Source organism: Etheostoma cragini, chromosome 2 (assembly GCF_013103735.1).
Source record: "Etheostoma cragini isolate CJK2018 chromosome 2, CSU_Ecrag_1.0, whole genome shotgun sequence".
NCBI classification, from domain to species: domain Eukaryota; kingdom Metazoa; phylum Chordata; class Actinopteri; order Perciformes; family Percidae; genus Etheostoma; species Etheostoma cragini.
In genome coordinates, this window is record NC_048408.1 from 21,509,068 (window position 1) to 21,529,475 (window position 20,408).

The 20,408-nt window shown below is 38.8% G+C and overlaps 2 protein-coding genes and 1 long non-coding RNA gene across 5 annotated transcripts in view; 1 reads left to right on the plus strand and 2 right to left on the minus strand.

Moving 5' to 3' along the window:
- Nucleotides 1–73: 73 nt before the first annotated feature.
- Nucleotides 74–2,651, plus strand: LOC117958601. Its single transcript, XR_004659762.1, has 3 exons — nt 74–180; nt 1,264–1,328; nt 1,954–2,651. It is a non-coding gene; the product is annotated as an uncharacterized LOC117958601 (long non-coding RNA).
- Nucleotides 2,652–2,825: 174 nt separating this feature from the next.
- pdcd4b (programmed cell death 4b) lies at nt 2,826–11,997 on the minus strand. Of its 3 annotated transcripts, none has more exons than XM_034895063.1 (12): nt 11,919–11,997; nt 11,347–11,452; nt 10,651–10,968; nt 7,709–7,803; nt 7,242–7,355; nt 6,855–7,076; nt 5,403–5,500; nt 4,625–4,739; nt 3,958–4,065; nt 3,635–3,745; nt 3,374–3,513; nt 2,826–3,263 (listed from the first exon to the last, which is right to left on the minus strand). In XM_034895063.1, exons 2-12 carry the CDS (start codon nt 11,387–11,389, stop codon nt 3,206–3,208), a joined length of 1,422 nt encoding a protein of 473 aa, XP_034750954.1. In that variant the 5' UTR covers nt 11,390–11,452; nt 11,919–11,997; the 3' UTR covers nt 2,826–3,205. The 3 variants fall into 3 exon arrangements, with proteins under 3 accessions (XP_034750954.1, XP_034750974.1, XP_034750963.1); XM_034895083.1 differs by having other exon boundaries at nt 10,651–10,965; nt 11,919–11,986; XM_034895072.1 differs by having other exon boundaries at nt 11,906–11,924.
- Nucleotides 11,998–12,809: 812 nt separating this feature from the next.
- The window catches only part of rbm20 (RNA binding motif protein 20), a 52,638-nt gene continuing 45,039 nt past the window's right edge, over nt 12,810–20,408 (minus strand). The window contains exons 9-14 of the mRNA XM_034887104.1: nt 19,563–20,304; nt 19,387–19,473; nt 18,627–19,224; nt 17,604–17,669; nt 15,924–16,045; nt 12,810–13,879 (exon numbers count right to left, since the gene is read on the minus strand). Coding sequence (XP_034742995.1) covers nt 13,811–13,879; nt 15,924–16,045; nt 17,604–17,669; nt 18,627–19,224; nt 19,387–19,473; nt 19,563–20,304 — 1,684 coding nt within the window. The 3' untranslated portion in view covers nt 12,810–13,810. The remainder of the gene's footprint in view (nt 13,880–15,923; nt 16,046–17,603; nt 17,670–18,626; nt 19,225–19,386; nt 19,474–19,562; nt 20,305–20,408) is intronic.

Genomic DNA, 20,408 nt, shown 5'->3' on the forward strand with positions numbered 1-20,408 from the left:
GTTTAAGTTACTTCCGCAGTGGTTGCACTTTTCCGAACCGGATGCTCTGTCCATCAATATATATACGGTCTATGATCTCATATAGCGCTTAGAAACACAGCGAAGAAGAAGAAGAAGGACACGTGATTCTCGCGAAAGCGTTGGCCTGACAACCGCTGTAATCTCTTCCTGGTGCTAACGGTGGGGTTATCAACAATCCACTTTTTATATTTATTTAACGTGTACATAACAACGTAACTATTTTGAAGTGTATTGTAAGCGGTAATACAGTTGACTTGTAGTTTTCTAAAAGAAAGCTACCGTTTAACGTTACTTTAGCTGGACCTTTGCTCTGTCGATACGTGCTAAACGTAGCTAGCTAACATTAGCGTTATTTTGAGCTAGTTTAACAGCTATTATGCTATAAAAGACGGGATCCGATTTTTACACCCGATCCTTGAATAAGCCCAACTACCCAGTCGCTCATCTCGTTAATGTTATTATAGTTGGACATGATCTCACTAAATTGACGCTACATCAAAATCACATTGTGTAAGTCGGGGTCGAATAGCTTGATCGTAACGTGAACATTCAACATAGTGCAAGATAAATTGTCAACTAAATTTCACAAATACACTACAGGACAGCACTGGTGTTAGTATATTTCTTTCCTTTAGGATGGTCTAGTGTTCTCTGTGTCTAAGTATGTCACATGGCTGCAAACCACATATCACCTCACTATCTTCCGTATTTCCTAAGTTGAACCTTTAATATTAATAACAATGTGCATGCAAATGAAGTTGACACGTTTAAGCATTAGCTAGTGTGCTAACAGTTCAAGATAAGCGTGTACGCCTATCTTGCCTGAATGCAATCACCCAGTCATACCTTAGAACAAGTATAATGTGCTTATTTGTTATAGTTTATTTTTTTCACATTTTTATTGTAATATTTTTATTATAAATTTACATTAACTTTTACAGCACTTAATGCACGTGAGTATTATTGTATGCATCGAACACACTAAGGTATATTCCTTGCAATTGTAAATGGCAACAAATCTTCTGATCACTATTCATTATCAAATAAAACATCCTCCGCAACATTAACAGCTATCTTAATGACCCCACAATTTCACATTTTTAAATATTTGGCTTCTCTTCTTGAGCAGAGCTGCTTCACAGATATTTAATTCACTGCCTTTAGTACTTTGGTTTCATTAATGTTTCATCTATACCAGATTAAACATGCTAAATGTAATAAACTAATATGTTTACCTTTCAGCAAGCACTCAGAGGACACAATGCCAGAAGTCAAATCAGTTTTCAGAGAAGTTCTGCCTAAAACAGGTTTGTACCACAACAGTTAGTTATTTGGACAGCAGTAGTTACAAACAAAAGGTTGTTTGTGACGCTCAATACAACATGTGAACTGTTTAGAAATATGCAAATGCTTGCAAAATTAGTCAGTGGGTGCTGGGTGCTCACTCTTTACAGTCTTATGCAGCTCAACACCATGAAAATGGTTGCTGTACAAACCGTTATATAATTTGGGTTTGCAACATAGCTGGATAAAAATGTAGTTCTGGTGTTAAAAGTGTATTACTGTCCAATGGGTACAAGCTGTTCCGGGGCAGAGCATTAGATGTGTGAAATGTCCAGATGTTACATGCAGTGATTGATTGGTCAAAACAGACCATCTTTAACGTTGTAATTTTGAAGATCCTGGGGGTTGTAGGCTACTAGAATGACAATTTTAACTGCAAAACTATTGTGTGATTGGTGACTGGTGTGATTTCATATGTGATGTTTGTAGATAGGTAGAACGCAGCACACACCACTGCAAAAGGCATCTGTGAAAAATAGCAACAATCCAGCAAAGTTTCATTATTTTGCGTTTAAGCAAAGATTCGTTTAAATGTTTTGATAATTTATGGAGTTGAATATTTTTTGTCTGTTTTGGCAACACCTACAGGCCAACTTTCCATGGAAGATGTCCCTACCATGGTTCTGTGTAAGCCAAAGCTGCTCCCACTCAAATCCGTCACCCTAGAGAAACTGGAGAAGATGCAGATGGAGGCTCAAGAGGCCGTCAAGCAGCAGGAACTGGCAATGAAAGAGCAGTTGCAGTAGACGACAAATGGAGGATTTATAACAGCAGGAATGGTCAAATTGGCAGAATATTCCTCCAGATAGAAGGCACACACTGGTAGAATTAGTATTTACATTACATGGAAAGTTAGGTGCAATGTTATAGGTTTATAGAGCATTCAACTCTATTTAAAGTCTTCACTCACTAGACATTGTCAAATAATCTACTGCATATCATCAGCTAAGGATTACATCTATTGCTAGTTTTTCCCCAGACCTGCGTACTCCCCATTTGTATGACAGCATCTGTAAGTTGGCATTAATGCTTGCAAGGTAATTGTCAGTTAACGACTTCCTTGTTGAACTAATGTAGAGCAGAACAATTACTGTGTCAGATCAAAAACTGAAGTTGCAATATGTAGTTAGTAATCTTGTGTTTATATTTATTGTGACATTCACAAAAACAGTCTTTTTTTTTTTTTTTTTTTTAATAGTGATTTAATGAACAAACAAGGTTCAATACTGGTACATTTCACACACCAGTATTGCCCAGATATACAAAAATAAACACTCTAAACACTATTTTCTGAAGTTACCCAACTGGTATTTGTTTTTGCACTATACTCATGTTGATACCTTCAATAATGACATCTTTGTGTAATTTAAATGGTAAAAAGAAAAAAAGTCAAGCACAGCATAGAAACAGCAGCTAGTTATGGAGCTAGTATTGCATTTAACCAACATGCTCCCCTTTTCTTTATACCCCTTTTATAAAGCTTTTAACACAAACAAGTCATCTCAGTACAAACACTGCTTTCTACAACACAAAAGGAGCGGCAGTGAAATCAAGAAAACACTGTACAAAAACTCCGTGGAATGACTGACACTGTGAGGTGTGGCACTTTAACGGTTAGCTTATGTATACATTACATTGAAACACCTTGAAGAAAGTGATCTACTTCAGTTTCAATCAAAAGTGCAGTTTTTTTTCCTACCCCACCTCAATTTTAGAAATGAACATTATGTTGAGAGAAAAAAAAAAAGGTACCAGAATATTTTTGAAAAATTTGCAAGTAAAAAAAGTAGCTTTATCCTCTTCTTTTCAGGAAATCTGGAACATTAAAAAGGGCTCCTCATTAACTTTCAAGTTTGACAACACCGCCATCTCCCTCGCTGACAAATCTCTTCCGGCCTCTGACAAGAGACAGAACCCATTAACATACAGTAATAAAAAACAAAATGAAATCAGGGAAACACATCTCCCTTCAGAGATGAGTGTAAGGTGTGTAGTAGCGTGCACTTACCGACAGGGACAAAGATCTCTTAACTTAACATCAATGATTCCCATACTGAAGCTTTTGTCAACACATTGCTCCAGGATGAAGTATGCACGAGGGACATCGATGTTGATTTCAGCAATGTCCATATAAACTCTTTCATAGCCCTATGAAAGAAAAAAAGACCCTGTAGATAAACTAGCATTTTCTAAGGCTAAAACAAATGACATGGTGCTTGGGGAAATAATGATGTGCAGTGCATAATTCAAACACCAGGTGGCTCCTTACCCTTCTCATTTGGTCTATGTTGATGACGCAAGAGACAGAGAGCGACTTGAGTAACTGCAGAACCATTTTCAATGTTTTCTCTCCTTTGGACTCTAACATCATCACGATTGCCTTAGGGAAATATATATTCACAACCTTGTATTAATGCTCCTAAACCTATACACTGGAAGCACTTACTGCACTACAAAACATAGTTATTTTATTTACACTCCTCGATGGGGACTGAAAATTAAACCTGAAACCTAAAAAAACTGAAATGTGATACTTTAAAGCTAAAGCAGTCTTTTTCGTAATGTACAACAGCCCAAGCTCAAAGGGTTTACCTCGTAGACAAACTCATGGTGGAAATGGGGAACCTCCAAATCTTTCAGACACTTCTCGGCCTCCTTACTGTCTCCAGACAGGATGTACTCCTTCAGCAGCAGGTTCATCTGACAATACGCAGGGTAAGACATAACTATTATTAACCTATGCCATTTTTCTTACAGCTACAAGTGTAAAAAGAGCACCAATCTGTTGTAATTGTAGGAATCCTTGGACTTAAATGAGTGTTAAGGCTCTCTAAGCAGAATGGATGTTTATGAATCATGGTATAGAATATGAATCATTGAAACCCCTCCTCAAAAGACCAGTGAGCCAGACAGGTACAGTAAAACTGCTAAACATGTTGCAGTAGTTTTTTGTTGAGCACTTGAGAAAGAAGCCTGAACAGTGTTTACCTCAAGGGGTGCTGCATTGATAAAAGTTAAGGCAGTGTTTGCACAGAAATGACAACGTGGTTCAAGTTTCTATGTACCCTTCTGCATGGTGGTGAATTTACTGAACCAGATAAAGCTTTACAACACAGATATACACACAAAGCAAATATTTCACAAAAGAAATAGTTTACTGAATTTTAGTTAGAAAAGGTGAAATACAAAAATACAAAAAACACCAACACAGTTCTACTACTGGTGTCCTCTCAAGTCCGCCTTATGTAATCTACTGTACCTCTTTAATGAGCTGTATGACAGGTCTCTGGCCCCCGCCTGTCCCCCACTGGTTGTCTATGCGTAGGCCACCCATACTCATCTTCAGCAACACCGCCGCCCGGTCTAGTGACACTCTGGAAGATTTTAATAAAAAAATAATTAAAAAATACTTTTTAAACAGCTAAGATTTGTGAGGCCAAATTGTCTCACTGCAACAATTTTTTGATTCCTACATCCATTACTGTCCCATCTCTCCTACGTGGAAATAATCTCACTGCTTCTTCTCCAATATTCAAACATTCAGGTGTTTGGCGTGGGGTTTGTTTTGTGGGTGCTGTGGTTTGGATACAGAGCCCCTTTACCAAAAGTTGCTTGTAATGTTTGAGAGAACATGTTTATCACATTAGTGTACTTAATGGAAAACGCTTTGTATAGGATTTGATTCCTATATGTGATCCAGAAAACCCAATACAAGAGATGTTTCCTTTACCTTCAATACATTTCTAATCTTGTTTAACACACTCCTCTAAGAAAGGTTTAGATTCTCCTAGACTTTCTTACCTTAATGTTAAGGTCTTAACCAGGTTTCCACTCTATGCTATATCTAAAGACCTGACTCATATGTGTACACACATTCTATATTATTGACCAAATACCTTATTATCTTTTAAGGATTTTAAGGACTCATTTGCAAACACTTGAAACCCTGACATAATCAATAAGGACTTTCATAAAAATAGCATAAAACAGGAAACTAAAATAATGGCACCAGCATAGCTCGGCCAACTACCCCATACCTTGTGTATGGACAGTCAACTCTGCCTTTGTAGCCATCGATGTAGCTCTTGGACAATATTTGGTCGCTCACAGCTCGTGCGATGAATTGGCCCACCAACTGGAAAATGAACACAAAAGGAGGGATACATTTTAAACAAAAATGAAAGTCAAGGGCCTCATGTTGATGAAAGCCTGACACGTGAAACACCGCCTTTTTGTGCAGGGACATTTCTCACTTTAAGGATGAAGTGAGAAATAGGGAGTTATTCAACAAGACACTGGCAGTTCTATGGCTCCCTATTGATTCATGTTTTTTTCTAAAGTGGGAATTCATTTGTATTTGTTCTATATAAAATACATTACTTCAAGGAACAATGTCTTTTTGAAACAATAAGTAGAATACACTTTTGTTGCATGAGAATACATGGAGGCCCCACAATAACACTGACGTGACAGATGACTGGCAGTGGCCTCAGGGGTGTGTATGTGTTTGTTTACAGTAGTGCAAGCACATGATTTAGGGAAACGAAAGAGCTGGCTTTGCTCTTCTGGCCTCCACAAAGCCTGTGCTCAACACTGATCATTGTTCCTGTTCAGACAAGAGACAGCTCCATCTCATTCGACCCGTGGCCGTGTCTAGACTGGCGGGCACATGAGGAGAAAGAGAGGAGTGTGCAATGTGTATGTGAGAAAAACTGAGAAAAAGAGAGCAAAATGGGTAAAGGGAAGGAGGCGGGGGCAAGGCAGTCATTACCCACAGAGAACTTTGAGAGTGGGACAGAAAGGACTAGTGATCCCCAACAAGCCTGGAAGGGGAAGGGTGTGAGGGATGGCGACCAATAACCCTTTGAGCGTCCTTTGCTGAGCTTGCATTTTGCGAGAGCCGACAAACAATGGACCGAGATCTCATGTTTGCGCAGGCTGAAAAGAACAATCGCACGCACGTTCACACACACGTTCCCCTCTGCTGCACCACCGACTGTTTAGAAACTCAAACAGAATGCATACTTTCAGTATGCAACAAGTCTTTCTTGTTGACTGTAATGGGACTGACAGATATATATCATCAAAACAATGAAAATGTTGTTATTGTTCATATTTTTCCATATCGTTTCTATAGCAATCTTGAAAAACCGGGGCCAGTAGCTGCGTTACGGCAATATTTACATAATTTGGACAACGCTTCTCATCCTTGAACATTATGTATTTAAGTTCTATAATGAAATGAGAAAATACTCAGTAATTTTCATTTGTCAAGTATTTAATTTACATGACTATACAGAATTAGGCTTCACCGTGTGGTTATTTAATTACCAGTACACATGCTATATTGTGATATCGTTATAGTGTATCGATTGAGATGTGAAATTACCTAAATCGAGATAGAAGATTTTGGCCATTATCGCCCAGCTTCAAGTTGTTGATTGAGCTACAGGTGTACACACTTATCTCCAGACCCTCAGATGGCTCACCTGTGGGGCTCCGGGTGTGTCCAGGACCAGATCAGGCAGCTCTAGGAGCAGTTTGTCAAAAGACTTTTCCATGTCGCTGCGGGACAGCACCTGTCCGCACAGGTCGGCCAGCAGCCTGGACGTGAGCTCCCGGTGGCTGGCTTTGGCCTCCAGGGCCAGCGACACAGCCAGCGAGGGTACTTTGCTCTGCATCGGTCCAAGGTTCAATTCGGCAAGCAGCTCCTGGAAGTGGAGAGAAACATTAACTTGGCATATGCTCTAATGGCTGTGTTCACGTCTTTCACTTCATTTTATTTTTAGAGAACTTTCTATGTAGATTTCCGCTTCAATATCTTTTTGGTGCTGTCACGCACAATTACACTAACAGGTTTTTTCATGCACACTTACCGCTACTTCATTTGTGTCTCCGTGTTCAAAGTACTCTTGCACTATGGGGGTGACTGTCTTCTCAAAGTCCCTCTCATCCAGCGGGGGAACCACAGTCTCATATACACAGTTTTCCTGTCAAAACACATCCCATTCTAGGTCAAGCATTTGGGAAATTAAATAAGGATGAGCTGCCATACATGATAGTTTATCAAGAATTAACAGTTACAGTAAATGACTCACTTGTACAGTTTTTGGTATTTATATGAGATTAATGCAACACTCGTTATTTTTTCCACCGTACATACACATAATAGGAAAACTTACAATATGATGCAAAAGTCTCAATAAACATTACACATTATGAGCCCAACATACTTTTCTTTTATTGCAGGGTTTTGCTTTGATTGCATCAGATTTTACAAGTGACCATGCTATTCTGAACACTACGTGTATAATAATAAAGATGTCGACACAACAGTCAGTACCTGAGCTTCATCATAGTTTGGGTCTTTCTGATCGACCTCCTCCAGTTCATAAACTTCACCAGATCGGCCCCACACACCTTTTCCCCCAGCCCCACCTGAGGACAAACGTCAGTGACATTGTTCAACATGAGATCTAACATCCTGATGGCTCATTTTAAGGCAATTGCACTGTCATTTTTAAAAGATAGAGTGGCACATATATCTGGTTACTTAAGACACAAGTTGTTTTGAAAACATCTCATCTCTGAACATGACGTCCCTGAAATATAAATCCTGAGAAACACCATCAAAGCAGACATAAGAAGAGGGGGGGTACTGAGTAGGGCTGCGCAATTAACCGCAAATGTATCAAAATTGCAATATGGACTAGTGCAATATTCAAACTGCAGGGGGGAGTGCAATATTTGTTAATGGCAAAATGTGTGTCAAACCATTCTGAATCAAGTATTGTGGTGCTGCAGAGATGTCCCGGCCTACAAATCCCATCCTACAGACTAAAGCAAAGAAATCTTTGTTTGTTACAGATCCTCGCCAAAAAATGTGACACTATAATAATTTGTTTCAATTTTAATCATTTTCAATGAAAATGAAAATAAGGATACAAAAATGATCATTCCCTCCAATATCGTTAATCATATCGCAATATCAGTCCTCAGACATGGAAACAGAAAGGTGATGCTGCTAGCTTTATTTATTAGCAGAAAAACATCTTGAATCTCAATTGATTTTGTAACATTTGTTAGATTAAATCTTATGAGCAATTTAGACACCCACTGTATGGCGCTAGTGCCAGACAAAACCCAGACACATTTTCAGAATGGGCTCATTAAAGCCTGGCCGCCCCCATGCTGTGATGAAGGTCAGAACCCCCACTGGTTATTTTGTTGTCCTGACCTGACCTCCAAACATCTCCGGAGACATCCGGATTGTTTTCAAATGCGTGAAATATTTTCATTAAAGGCATTGCAGTGTCAAGCCTCTTGGATTCACTTTAAAGAGAAGTAACAGTTCTAACGTCAAGAAGGAAATAACATCCGAGACAAGTGCCATGCTTTAGACAAACTGTCAACCAATAGGCTTTTAACTGAGGGTGCAGGCAGTTGCTTAGTGTTTTAGTCAAAACCATAAAATACATTTTAACCAATGATGCTCCATGTATTTTATAATCTCTGTACCCAAAATAACCCATCAATTCTCTTTCAGACTTCCTTATATCACACAGCACATCCCTCTGCTATGGTTTATAACATGAGTTGTCCAGGGGTCAAAAAATAAATACTATAGTTGTAATAATATTACTAATGTCACATGGATCATTAACTGTATGTGTAATCTCTACTAAATCCATGCTACATTTTCTTTAACCCAAGGACCAAACATGCTGTGATAAAGCCTATGCCAAACTAAAATAGGAGTAATGAGGCTATTTTTAAAATGTAAGGAGTAGAAAATACAGATAATTGCGTGAAAATGTAAGGAGTAGAAGTAAAAAGTCTGCTGTTAAATTATTACTCCAGTGTAGATACCCCAAATTTATACTTAAGTAAAGTAACAAAGTATTTGCACTTTGTTACTTGACACCTCTGGGGACGCCTATGTGTGTGTGTTACACAAACAAACATCTGCTGGGTCTGAGGTCAGACTGGAGACAGCTTAAGAACCAAATATCCAGTAGCTCGTGTGACAGGCTTTAAAACCCCCATTAGTCCCAACCAGGCACAGTGGCACATGCCACTATATTTAGCACAGCCCACATTGGTTGAGGAAAACTGTTCCCTTTCAGCATTAAAACATGGTGGAAGCTAGTTTGCTCTCGCCAAAGATTCTGCACATCCACTGGATTTGTCTATCAAAATTGCATTTCATGAACCTTTAATAAAGGAGGGCTCAGCGCTCAGATAATAGGGCCTAACTGGTGTGACAGTTCTGTTATGCAACCATCAACATGGACAGACATTGTGCTAAGAGAAACTACACTACACTGGAAGAGCATAGTGACTGACCTGTACTGCAGTCTGCTGGGACATATAGGTAGACAGTGCATGCTTACATTACTGAATGAGGACCCACAGTGAGACACAGCTGGACAATTAGAACACTTGCTAAATTCTGCTATAAATTTGTGATCAGTGTTACTTTTAAAAGTACAGTTTGGGGGAAGGCAGATCAGAGGAGCTATATTTGGTTTAATGTGTAAATTGGATAAAGCAAGTAAGCCATTATTACTACAGCTGAATACCTAATGCGGTTATCATTAGGGTCACCCAACAAGAAAGTATTATATTACTGTTTTTCTGTCCTATATTAAACCAGCCCCATCTTCTGTTTTACACCATTACAATGATGTGTTTACTATATGTTTATTTGTATTAATTTGAATGTGCTTTTGTTTCTTATGTCAAAGCTATTTGAAAACTGTACAAATACAATTACAATACAATAGAAATACAATTACAAAAGGAGAAATAATAATGTCACATCCAATGCATTGACAGATGATCACAAACAAAAGTAACTTCTGGATCACTAAACACAAATGTTGCCAAGATTGTTATTTAACCTCCAATGGAAATTTACAGAAACGCTTGGCGGGGCAGATGAAAACAAATGGGGGCTTTTAAATGGCCGTGGCCTGCTCAAAATCACCTAGCAATTTGAGTGTATGCTAATTGGCTGATGGCTCCTAGATGGAGGGCCAGTCACACAGTGATGAATGCCTTCTCTTTGTAAGACAGGGCACTAAAACACCAGAGGCTCTTTGATTTACTTGCACTCGCCTGTGGTAATTATAAGCAAATGCTTATCCTTTGACAATTAGAGAAACTGAGACCTATAGTCTCTGGTCTCACACAGAAATGACTTTAACCTATATCATATTATAGTATTGATACTAAGTAGTAAATTGAACTGACTTCATTTATTGAAATTATAAATCTTTGTACCTTTCTTTGGCAGACCTCTGCCCTTGCCCAGTCGGGACTTTCGGTCCAGCAGCTTGCTCTTAGGGCTGCTGGGTGCTACCGAGGTTCCACTGACCACGTCCCCGTTATCGCTGAGAGAGTCCCCCCTGCCGGAGTCCCTGGAGGAGTTCTTTCTCAGCCTCCGCTTGGCCTTCGCCTTGAGACGTGCTTCATGCATGCTGTTGCTAGACGAGGACAGCAAGTTGCCATTTATCTCATTTTTGAAGTTTTTGTTGACAACCAATCCCGCATTGTCTTCTTCTCCGGATAAAAATGAGTCACTCAAGTCCTCCACCTCTGCTGAATTTTAAGGACAACATAGGGGAGAGTTTAAGTTGATGAGTAAGTGATACTGTTTTTCTGTGCAGAACAGATCAGGGAGATTAGAGCTGGTTCTTTGTAGTATCTTTTTCAGCCGGGCCATGTGCAAATCCAATAAACTCAGGAAAAGATGCTTGATGTCAGACTAAATTATACTAAGTCAACTTCTATCTGCGGACACCCACAACATGTAGGATGAATAGCAGAATGTCATCAATGCTACATTCAGCATCAAAGAACATATGCAGGCAGGCACTGCAAGAAAATAAGCAGTCAACCACTTCCGCATTAAAAATCCCCAGTGTCGCACATAACAAGACACAGCGGATGAGACATTTAAATTGTTGTCACACTCACCAACGAAGTTTGCGTTCAGCCAGGCCTCGCAGTCAGTTGCCATTTTTTTTTAAATACAAAAGAGCTTTTGCAGCAGAACAGCGTGCAAAAATATTTCGAATAAAACCTGCAATGTTGAAGAGGAAACAGAATTGTATATGCAGACAAGATTAATAACATGTCCAGACATGCTGCCAAGCAACAGCCTCCCCTCCCCCTATTTATTTAAAGTGACACTGTTGAAAACAATAGCGTTGCGTTAGCTTGAATATTTAGCGTTTAGTGTCAAAATAAAGTGCTGCGTCAAAAGACTCAACTGTCTCCAGAGTATTTTACTGTACATATAAAACGAGCCTACTTATACACTTTATCTAAATCTGCAGTTTCCAGTTTATTAACCGTTCGTTATGTTACTGACTCGCCATTTATCGTTTGTTGAAGCTCAGACGTAAGATAATATAACTGTCCGCTAGCTCGGTGTACATTTTTTGTAACAGCAATAACATTGTAAATCTTAGCAACACTTAAATAATACATAATGCATTTATATCTGCCTTGCTCTGTCGATTAAATAACTCACAAGGGAAACTGACCGTCTGCTGCGTCCAAAGCTTCAAACTCTAACACGAATCCTGTTGTTTTTTGTTTTATCTACCCAGCAACGCAGGCAAGTAGGGCTGTGTTTTCCTTCTCTGATTGGCTGGGGGTGTGTGCGTTTTTAAAACAAAGAACCAATGAAAATGCAACACGGTTTTCTTCTAGCATGTTCTATGTGGTTTGTGTTGTTTACAAAGTGTTGCCCCCTATCTGCGGTACTGCAAACAGCTATTTCTATTTCGGGATATTTTCACATCGGCTACAACATTGTTATTTTTATTCATGATGATGATGCTATTGGTTATAATGATTGATTGACTCTGTCAAATAAGCATTATTAGTTCTTCTGGCCAAAGCATGTATCCTGAACAGTTCACTGTGTGAGTAAGCAGAATAACTGTCTGACAGTGACATTTTTGATAAAAGTACAATTATGTAGCAGAAGATATATGTTAAATGTCCAAACAAACAAGAATATCAAAACTGGCTTAGAAAACGTATGTAGGCCTAGTTTTAGCAAACGTGTTTTTTTTGTCTCAACGCTTGGGGGAGCTCTTTTACAACACTCCAAACTCAAGTCCTACCAAAAACTGCTACAGAAAATGGAGGGATGGATGGTGCACTGTACCTGTCTGTGTTGTTACTGTGTGGACAACATATATCACACAGCACACACAATATGTTAGACTCTACACTATGTTTATCTGAAGAAAAAGACATGGGTGACCTCTAGCTCACCCAGTAAGAGAGTGAGCCCCACGCAGGCTGTCATGCAGCGGCTCGGGTTCAAATCCGACATGTGGCCCTTTGCTGAAAATAATCTTCAACAAAAAAACAACAACATCTTGACACACAAAACAATTAAAATGTTTATTCATGTTTTTTGGCATCAAAAATCATATGAAAAGTTTGTCAAAGAAAACAACACTATAATTGAGTTCACAGGATCAGTATTCACAGTATGCAAAAACAGAGTCTGGTGTGATAATCCCTCTGATAAAATCACTTTACATGTTTCACTAAACATGAAACATTGCATGTTTAACTCTGATAAATTAAACACATGGTCCAGTTTAAGGTCTTCGATATTTGATGCCTTACACATGTCGGCAAATATGATTGTGATTTTCTTGTCTTTAATTCAATCCAGCATAAAACTTTGAAAAAATAAATATATTTTTGTGTAGTTGCAGGATTATCAATCTAAATGATTTACATTTTACCTAACAGACAACTAATGTTGTATGGTCTGTGCACAAACTGGCACAAGATGAAGAAAAATCTCGAAAGCCTCACATGAAATACAAATGAAATGTTGCGTAATAAGCTAAACATTGCAATCTATTAAACAAATACAACAAACCTGAGAATCTGACTCAGTTTTTGAACTGAGTAAAACATTCCTTGGCACATATTTCAAGTGATTTTGCAGCTGTAAATGTATCTTTGCTAAAATTGAATCAAACTCAGAAAATTTACTAACACTGTTAAAAATGTGTCTTTTCAGTAATAAACATCATTGAAAATACATTTCCATTCCAAAAAAATAACAAAAACATTTTTTTATCACCCAGTCCAATGAAGTAAACTGTAACAATGTTTATAACCCCCCCAAAAGATGCAATTACATATTGTAGCCTTGCTATACATTACACCTCCGCTTTGTACAAAATTGAGATCAACTATGGCTGGGATTGTCAGTACCAATCAAGCCATCTAAACATCACTTCTCCCATAATAAGTAAAACAGCGCGATTGTCTACATGCTCTAGCTTCCATAAGTCACATTATCTATGCTGTAGTTGTCCATAGCCTTCTACAAACAGCACACATACGAGAATATTTCCTCTGCTGTTTACTGTACAGCATGTGAGAGGTCAAGCTGATGTCAGTGGTCAGCTGAGGGTTCAGCAAGTACGCCCGACAGACTCTCCTCTGCCAACTGGGACAGGTATTTCTGTGGACAAGTAGAAGAACAGAAAATGCAAAGATTTACAATCCTAAATGACTAATCTGACTGCACAGATGTTTTTTCTCCAAAACTACAACCAAGACCTCTACAGCGATGATTTGTTGCAGCTCCACTGAGACAAAATGTTTCTTTTTCAAGAAAGGTCAGGACAAGAAAGCAGCATCTCAATAAATGTCAGCATTGCAGTCAAACAACCAGCCGACCAATCCTTTCCACTACCTTGGATTTTTTTTTTTAGAGCAGAAATTTAAACATTTTATGAAAATAGTATTTGGTCGAGTGATCATGAGTGTCAGTGACTAGAACTGCCGTCCCTTTTTGTCCAAATTTTATTGTACCAAGTTTCCACAAATACAATAATGAAGTGACACATTATAATCTGGAAAATCAAAATGTTAAGTATATGAAGAAAAAATTACCATCTTTAGTTCAGTTTGAGATTGACTCAAATTTCTGAGAACGCAAGCCTCGCTCACTCTCTCCTCTCTCGCTCTCTCCTCTCTCACACTCTCACTCTCTCACTCTCTCACTCTCTCCTCGCTTTTATTTTCTTCTTTTTGTACAGCAGTTAAAGAAGCAGTGTTGGATTTCAAAATGAACTGATAATGATGTTAACGACAATCTCAAAAAAAAACTGTAAATTACTACAGACTGCACTTCTTTCAATCTAAAACAACTTTTACAAGTTAAACTACGTAGATGAGTGAGTAGAGTGAAACAGAAATCTATGGTAAAAAGAAATGGACAAAAAATGATCTAAAACTATTAAACACCAGAACACATACACACAAAGAGATTTGACAGACAGCACAACTGTTTGAAACTGTTTTTTTCTTCTTGGAATGTAATCCATCAAACGTTTAAATCTCTGCTCGCCTGGCCCGCCACAGCTGTGCTGCCGGGGACAAGAGAAACACAAGATGGATCGGTGCTGAGTGGCCAATAATCAGAAACCTAATACAGCTGCAATTTTACATGCAATGTGTATGTTCGTTCGTGTGTATGTGCGCTAGTTTGTGTGCCTATCTGACAGCATTAATGCATTTTGTTTTAGATTTTTGATTAATCTGTTGATTTTTTTCACTGACCTGTTTGAAAAAGACTGTAGTCCTTAAAATGTCAGTAAGAAAATCTTTATATTGCTTTGTTTTGTCCTTTATATAGTACAAATTCGGAACAAAGACGTTTCATTTAAAGTCATATAAAGCTGCACACTTGAGAAACTGGATCCAGCAAATTTAGCATTCAAACAGTTACTCAATTTTTAAAATTAATATTATTAGTTTATTATAAGCTATATTCACTGTCTTTTGCAGTTAAGAAAACGGCATTTTTAATTGAACATTTAAAGCAAAATGTATCCCCAAAATTCGACAAGAAGAAAAGAAGAAAGGCAACAAAATGGATATGAAACGCATGTGCTGCATGTATGTGAAGTTATAACTTACCAACCGAGCGACAGGTGGTGAAATCTTGTGAATTTGCTACCGGACCACACTAACTGTGGACCACACCAGCAGTACTCTTAGTACAGTGGAGCATACAGGCATACAGATTCAAAGGTTTAATAATAATATTACGTTTGCTAGTATAAAAGGTGTGACAGCAAATGCACATGAAGACATGTTGTATATGTACATACAGTACTACATGCACGTTAACTGTCAGATACACAGAACTACCTCATTGAGGGTCGGCATGCTCATATAATTCACCAAAGAATGAATATTGTATTCTTGAATTGCATAATTCCCAATCATCAATTTATTCCTTCTCGTCATCATTACCAACTTCACCTTTTTTATGTCTTTTTTATAGCCAAAGGTTTTTATTTCATTGTTTTTGTTGTTATTATTATTATTATTATTATTACTGTTATTACTGTTATCTTTATACTGTCTTCCTCTTTTTCTCTCTATACTGTATTCTTCTTGCTAAAAAACGAATGCTGGAAATTCCAATGTCCTTGCGAGAGTTATCCCAAAGAGAAGCCTAAGTCTTAGTCTAAGTATGAAGGACCAGAGTGTACCTGTAGGTTCCTGTAGTGTACGGTGCTGCGGCAGTGAGTGGTCTTTGCAGTCTCCTCACTATTATAGAACAGTCCGCAGAGTTTACAGTAGAAGCCGGTCCTCGGCACAACAAACTCAACACCTGTTAGACACCAAACACAACTATTAGAATTCAATTGCAGAAATCAACACCTGACAAATGAGGGTCCTCACATAGCATATTTAAAGTGATAGTATTTAAGTTAAGTTGCTGCACTTTTCCTTAGTTTTAAAATGGAAATTGTATCCAAATTTTAAAAGTACAAATATCGTGCTTATTTTATTTACTGTACTGTATCCTCATTTGTTATGTTACTCTCTTTATTCAAAACGACACAGAGATAAAGCACGCCTCTGTCAACGGCAGTCTAATTAATTAACTTCATGATCGATTCTCGTCAACATAATGTTTTTGAATTAATTAAAAAAAGGGGCAACATAATTATGTAATATGATGGATTTAAATTGTGCCCTGCATAGGGACTGCAGGTTTAAATTAGCCTATGGCTAACTCTGGTCCAAAACATCAAATGGCAACATTTATGTTAAAAAATGAATAGTAATATTGAAAAAGATTCAACCAAAATGAAAACTTTTTTAATTTACTTGCGTGATGTGAAGTGTTTTATGTCACTCAGATATAAAATACAAATTGAAGGTACCTCTGTTCAGAGAGGAACTTCAAACATTGACAGCAAGCTATATTGTATCTGGAAAAAAATAACTTATACAAGATGAAAATATGAGACTGGATGTTAATAAACTGAACATGAAAAGTGTTCATAAAACACACTAACATTTCATTTTCTCTAATGTTAAATGAATTAAAGGGGAAGTGACACTATTCTGTTACTTAATGGTTTCTGCTGATCAGATGAAAACCCTCTTACAAAACATATTTCCTACATTAGTATGCAATTTTATTTTAGTCCCTTAAAAATGTGAGTACCAAGGTACTTTTCAAAAACTCATACCTGGCTGTGACAATAAAAAAAAAATAGTACCCAAAATGGCAACAACAACAACAACAAAAACAACATGACTCATCAGTGTTGCATTTGTGTTAGCTGTGCTATCAATGGGCACAGTTTGCTTCGGACACACACACACACACACACATTCTCGGGGCATCATAATACAACAGAAATAGACACACTCATGTGTCTCTCTTTTTGTCCTATTGTTGTTTCACTGTACCAGTCTCCATACACAGTCGCCATGTGCTTGGTTGTGTCATTCTAACCCTAATGATAACATAAATACTCATCTCTCAGGGGTGCATTTCACAGCCTGCTCACAGAAATAGGTCAGCAAAGTGGCCAAGCAATTCCAGTCAATTAGAGTGCTAATGCAACAGTCTGTCAGTGCACTTAATGGGGTACATGATAATACTTTATCTTTAGGACGAAAACCACAAGCTGAAGACTCAATGAACTTGTCTCTGTGATATTGATTAAATATAGACCAGTTCAAGGACCCTTGGACAGGGTTTAATTCAGCCAGAGAAATCTGATCCGGTTTTATCATTATTTCTACCATCACATCTTTTTTAGATAACCTGATATTTGCGGACAGAATACATAAAATAATTGAGGATCTCAAATATAGTAAGTGTTATTCTCATTTTCAGTGTATTTGATACTGAAACTTGTTACACTTACCCAAAGGGATGCTGTGTTCATTGACAGCTTTTTGTTGCTCACAAGACGGCAAAGGGGCCTCAATCTCTATAGAAGACATATCAGTTATTAGAAAGGCAGGATACACAAAACATTACAAAGGATGCTCTTTGGGGGAATGTTATGTACTGACTTTTACTCAAAAATGAATACAAATGTTTGGGACAAGTTTAGGACATTACATGACAGAGTTGCAATTCAATTCAATTGAATTTGATTTATGTAACGCTAAATCACAACAACAGTTATCTCATTGCGCATTTCATTAAAGAGCAGGTCTAGACCGTACTCTGTGATGTTATTTGCAGAAACCCAACAATTCCCACCAAGAGTTGCAGGAAATATCTGAAACAAGATTTTGAAAAAAAGACAAAACTGTTTTTTACTGGAGGCAATGTATATATTCTATAATTGTAATCATAACCACAGCCCGTTTACCACATCCTGTGTGAAACTCTTGTTTTGAACTTCAGAATGCCTTTTTGGACAAAACTTAAATATTCTTAAATGATTAACAGTTTAGCAAAATAGTTTATTTAAGTTGAGTTGATTCTTGACTTAAAAACATCTTAACCCTATCCATTAGGATTCTTAATGTAACCGAAAACTGGATCTCACATTAATTAGTCTATATCCACGACGTTCCACTACCGGAATCGCCCCAGGTTCTGCCATTACCTAGCTAGCTAGGCTATCTATCCAATCTGAGTTTTCTGTAGCACAACTAAAACAACTAAAAAGAAGTACACATGCTCCACCAAAACAAGTTCCTTCCTGCAGCTATTTTGCAGCAGCACCGTGGCTTTGTCAGGAAATCCGCGCCCAGCCAACACGATTGTGACTTGTTTAAAGAAAAGCCAATATACCTGAGGATGTTTTGCTCCCATCCCAAAATGCTGTGTGGACTAGCCAGACCCTCTTTTACAGCGCTGTGGAGGAAGGTCTGGTAAAGCGAGACTACACGTGAATCTACTCTTAAGATTTAACTACTCTTTTGAAAAGTACCTTTTTTAAGCATATCAGCATCGTTGTGTTGAACCCCATTACTGATTGTTTCTGTGACCTGTCCTGCTTCCAGGGTTTTGCTGTTCTCTGATACACAAATGAGATTTTCCACTGGCTCCTCTGAGGGCACACTTTTGGTTACCATATCCTTTAAACATGTCTCCTCCAGTGCAGCCTTGAACTCCTCACTGGGGAAGTCACTTAGGTTAGTGATTGGGAGCTCAGGAATCTCTGGACTGAGTGTCTGGTCTTCAGGACTGGTTGCAGTTGAAATCTTTAGATGAGAAACTAGGCAAGGGTTCTCATCTAAAGATGTTTCTACCGGGCCTCCATCATCCTTTTCCTGGTTAGACTTCTCGTTGGACATCTCCTGCACCTCCAAGGCTGAGGAGGAGGTAGGTGGTAATATATGCTCCACAGCTGCTTCTTCCTCTGCAGACTCTTTGGGGCAGGTTACATACTCTTCCAGCCCTGGAAGATCTGGCTCAATTATGGAATCATCTTCTCCTCCTACTTCATCTACAGTGACTAGTTCCTCCATGTTCTTAGGATACCAACACTCTTCATCAGTGTCATCTCCATTTTTCCACTCTTTCACCTTAGAAAAGGGATCAAGAAAAAGAGCTGTTAAATTTCTACTCCAACTACAGTAGTAGCAACCTGTAGCTTTAAAGAGGCTGAAAACAACTTTACAGTTAAGTGGTGGGGTGAAATAAGGGTGTGAAGGAGTTTGAAGAGTATGATCAAAATGTTTACTTACAGTGTCTCTTTCTGTACTGCATTCAGTAGCCTCTTTTGGCATATTCCTTTGCTGAGGTGAAACAGATTTTTCTTTTGACTGGCGATCCTGGAAAAAATAATGACTTAGCAGCTAGAAGGTTGTGCCATACACTACTAAATAATACATATTTACATGTTTACATTTAAGTAACTCACTGTATTTTCAGTAGCATTTTCTTTCTCGTGTTTTTCCACAGTGGTGTGCCTCCTGCTTATCTTTTTGCTCCTGCCCCTGCCTGGTGAACCCTGCCTCTTGTCTTCTAGTGTTCTGCGAAGTGGCTCCTCAGTTGTCTCAAACTCTGAATGCCTTGATCTACTGTGGTAGTCACCACCATCCCTCCTCTTTGGCTTTGCATCATGCCTTTGGTATGGAGGTCTGGGCGGCTTGTCTGACTTGTACATTTGTTCCTTCATGTAAAAATCGTCCTCCGTGTTCCTGTAAGAGTTGAAGGACATGCCTTGAGGGCTGCCTCGTGGGTGCCAGTCTCTGTTGCCCCTCATCCCTTCACCACCTCCTCCACCACCTCCTCCTCCTCCTCCTCCTCCTCCTTCTCCTCCTCCTCTCTCATCTGCAGATCTCGAGCTGATATGATCCAAGGGTTTCTGGTAAACCTTCCGACGGTCAGCTGCCCTTCCATTGGGTCGATCGTCATCCATGCTGCCCCCATTCCTCCAAGGATCATCCCTCTCCCTTTCATCCTCACACCTGCGTAAGTGTGACGACCAATCCCAAGAGCCCCGGCGGGGGCCCAGGCCGTTGCTGCCTCTCTCCGGACCCCTGCATGGTGCGCCCTGGGGGCTGTGGGCTGAGCTGCATGATGTAAAACTGGGGCTGTGGGAATGAGGACTCAGAGAGCGGCTGATAGGGCTGCGGGAGCGTGCTCTCTCTGGCATATAGCTGGAGGGATATGATGGGTCAGATTACATCGAGAAATCCTCTTAAGCTACACTTTGTGTTGTAATTTATTAGATCAGAAATATCACACTCAACTTCAATAATGA

What these genes read in the sequence shown, in the direction of transcription:
- pdcd4b (XM_034895063.1), bottom strand. Translation starts at nt 11,389, where the DNA reads ATGGCAACTGACTGCGAGGCCTGGCTGAACGCAAACTTCGTTG. An exon ending in ACACACCCGGAGCCCCACAG is followed by an intron (nt 5,501 to 6,854) that starts GTGAGCCATCTG and finishes TTCATTTTCCAG; the next exon opens with TTGGTGGGCCAATTCATCGC. An exon ending in ACATAGACCAAATGAGAAGG is followed by an intron (nt 3,514 to 3,634) that starts GTAAGGAGCCAC and finishes TTTCTTTCATAG; the next exon opens with GGCTATGAAAGAGTTTATAT.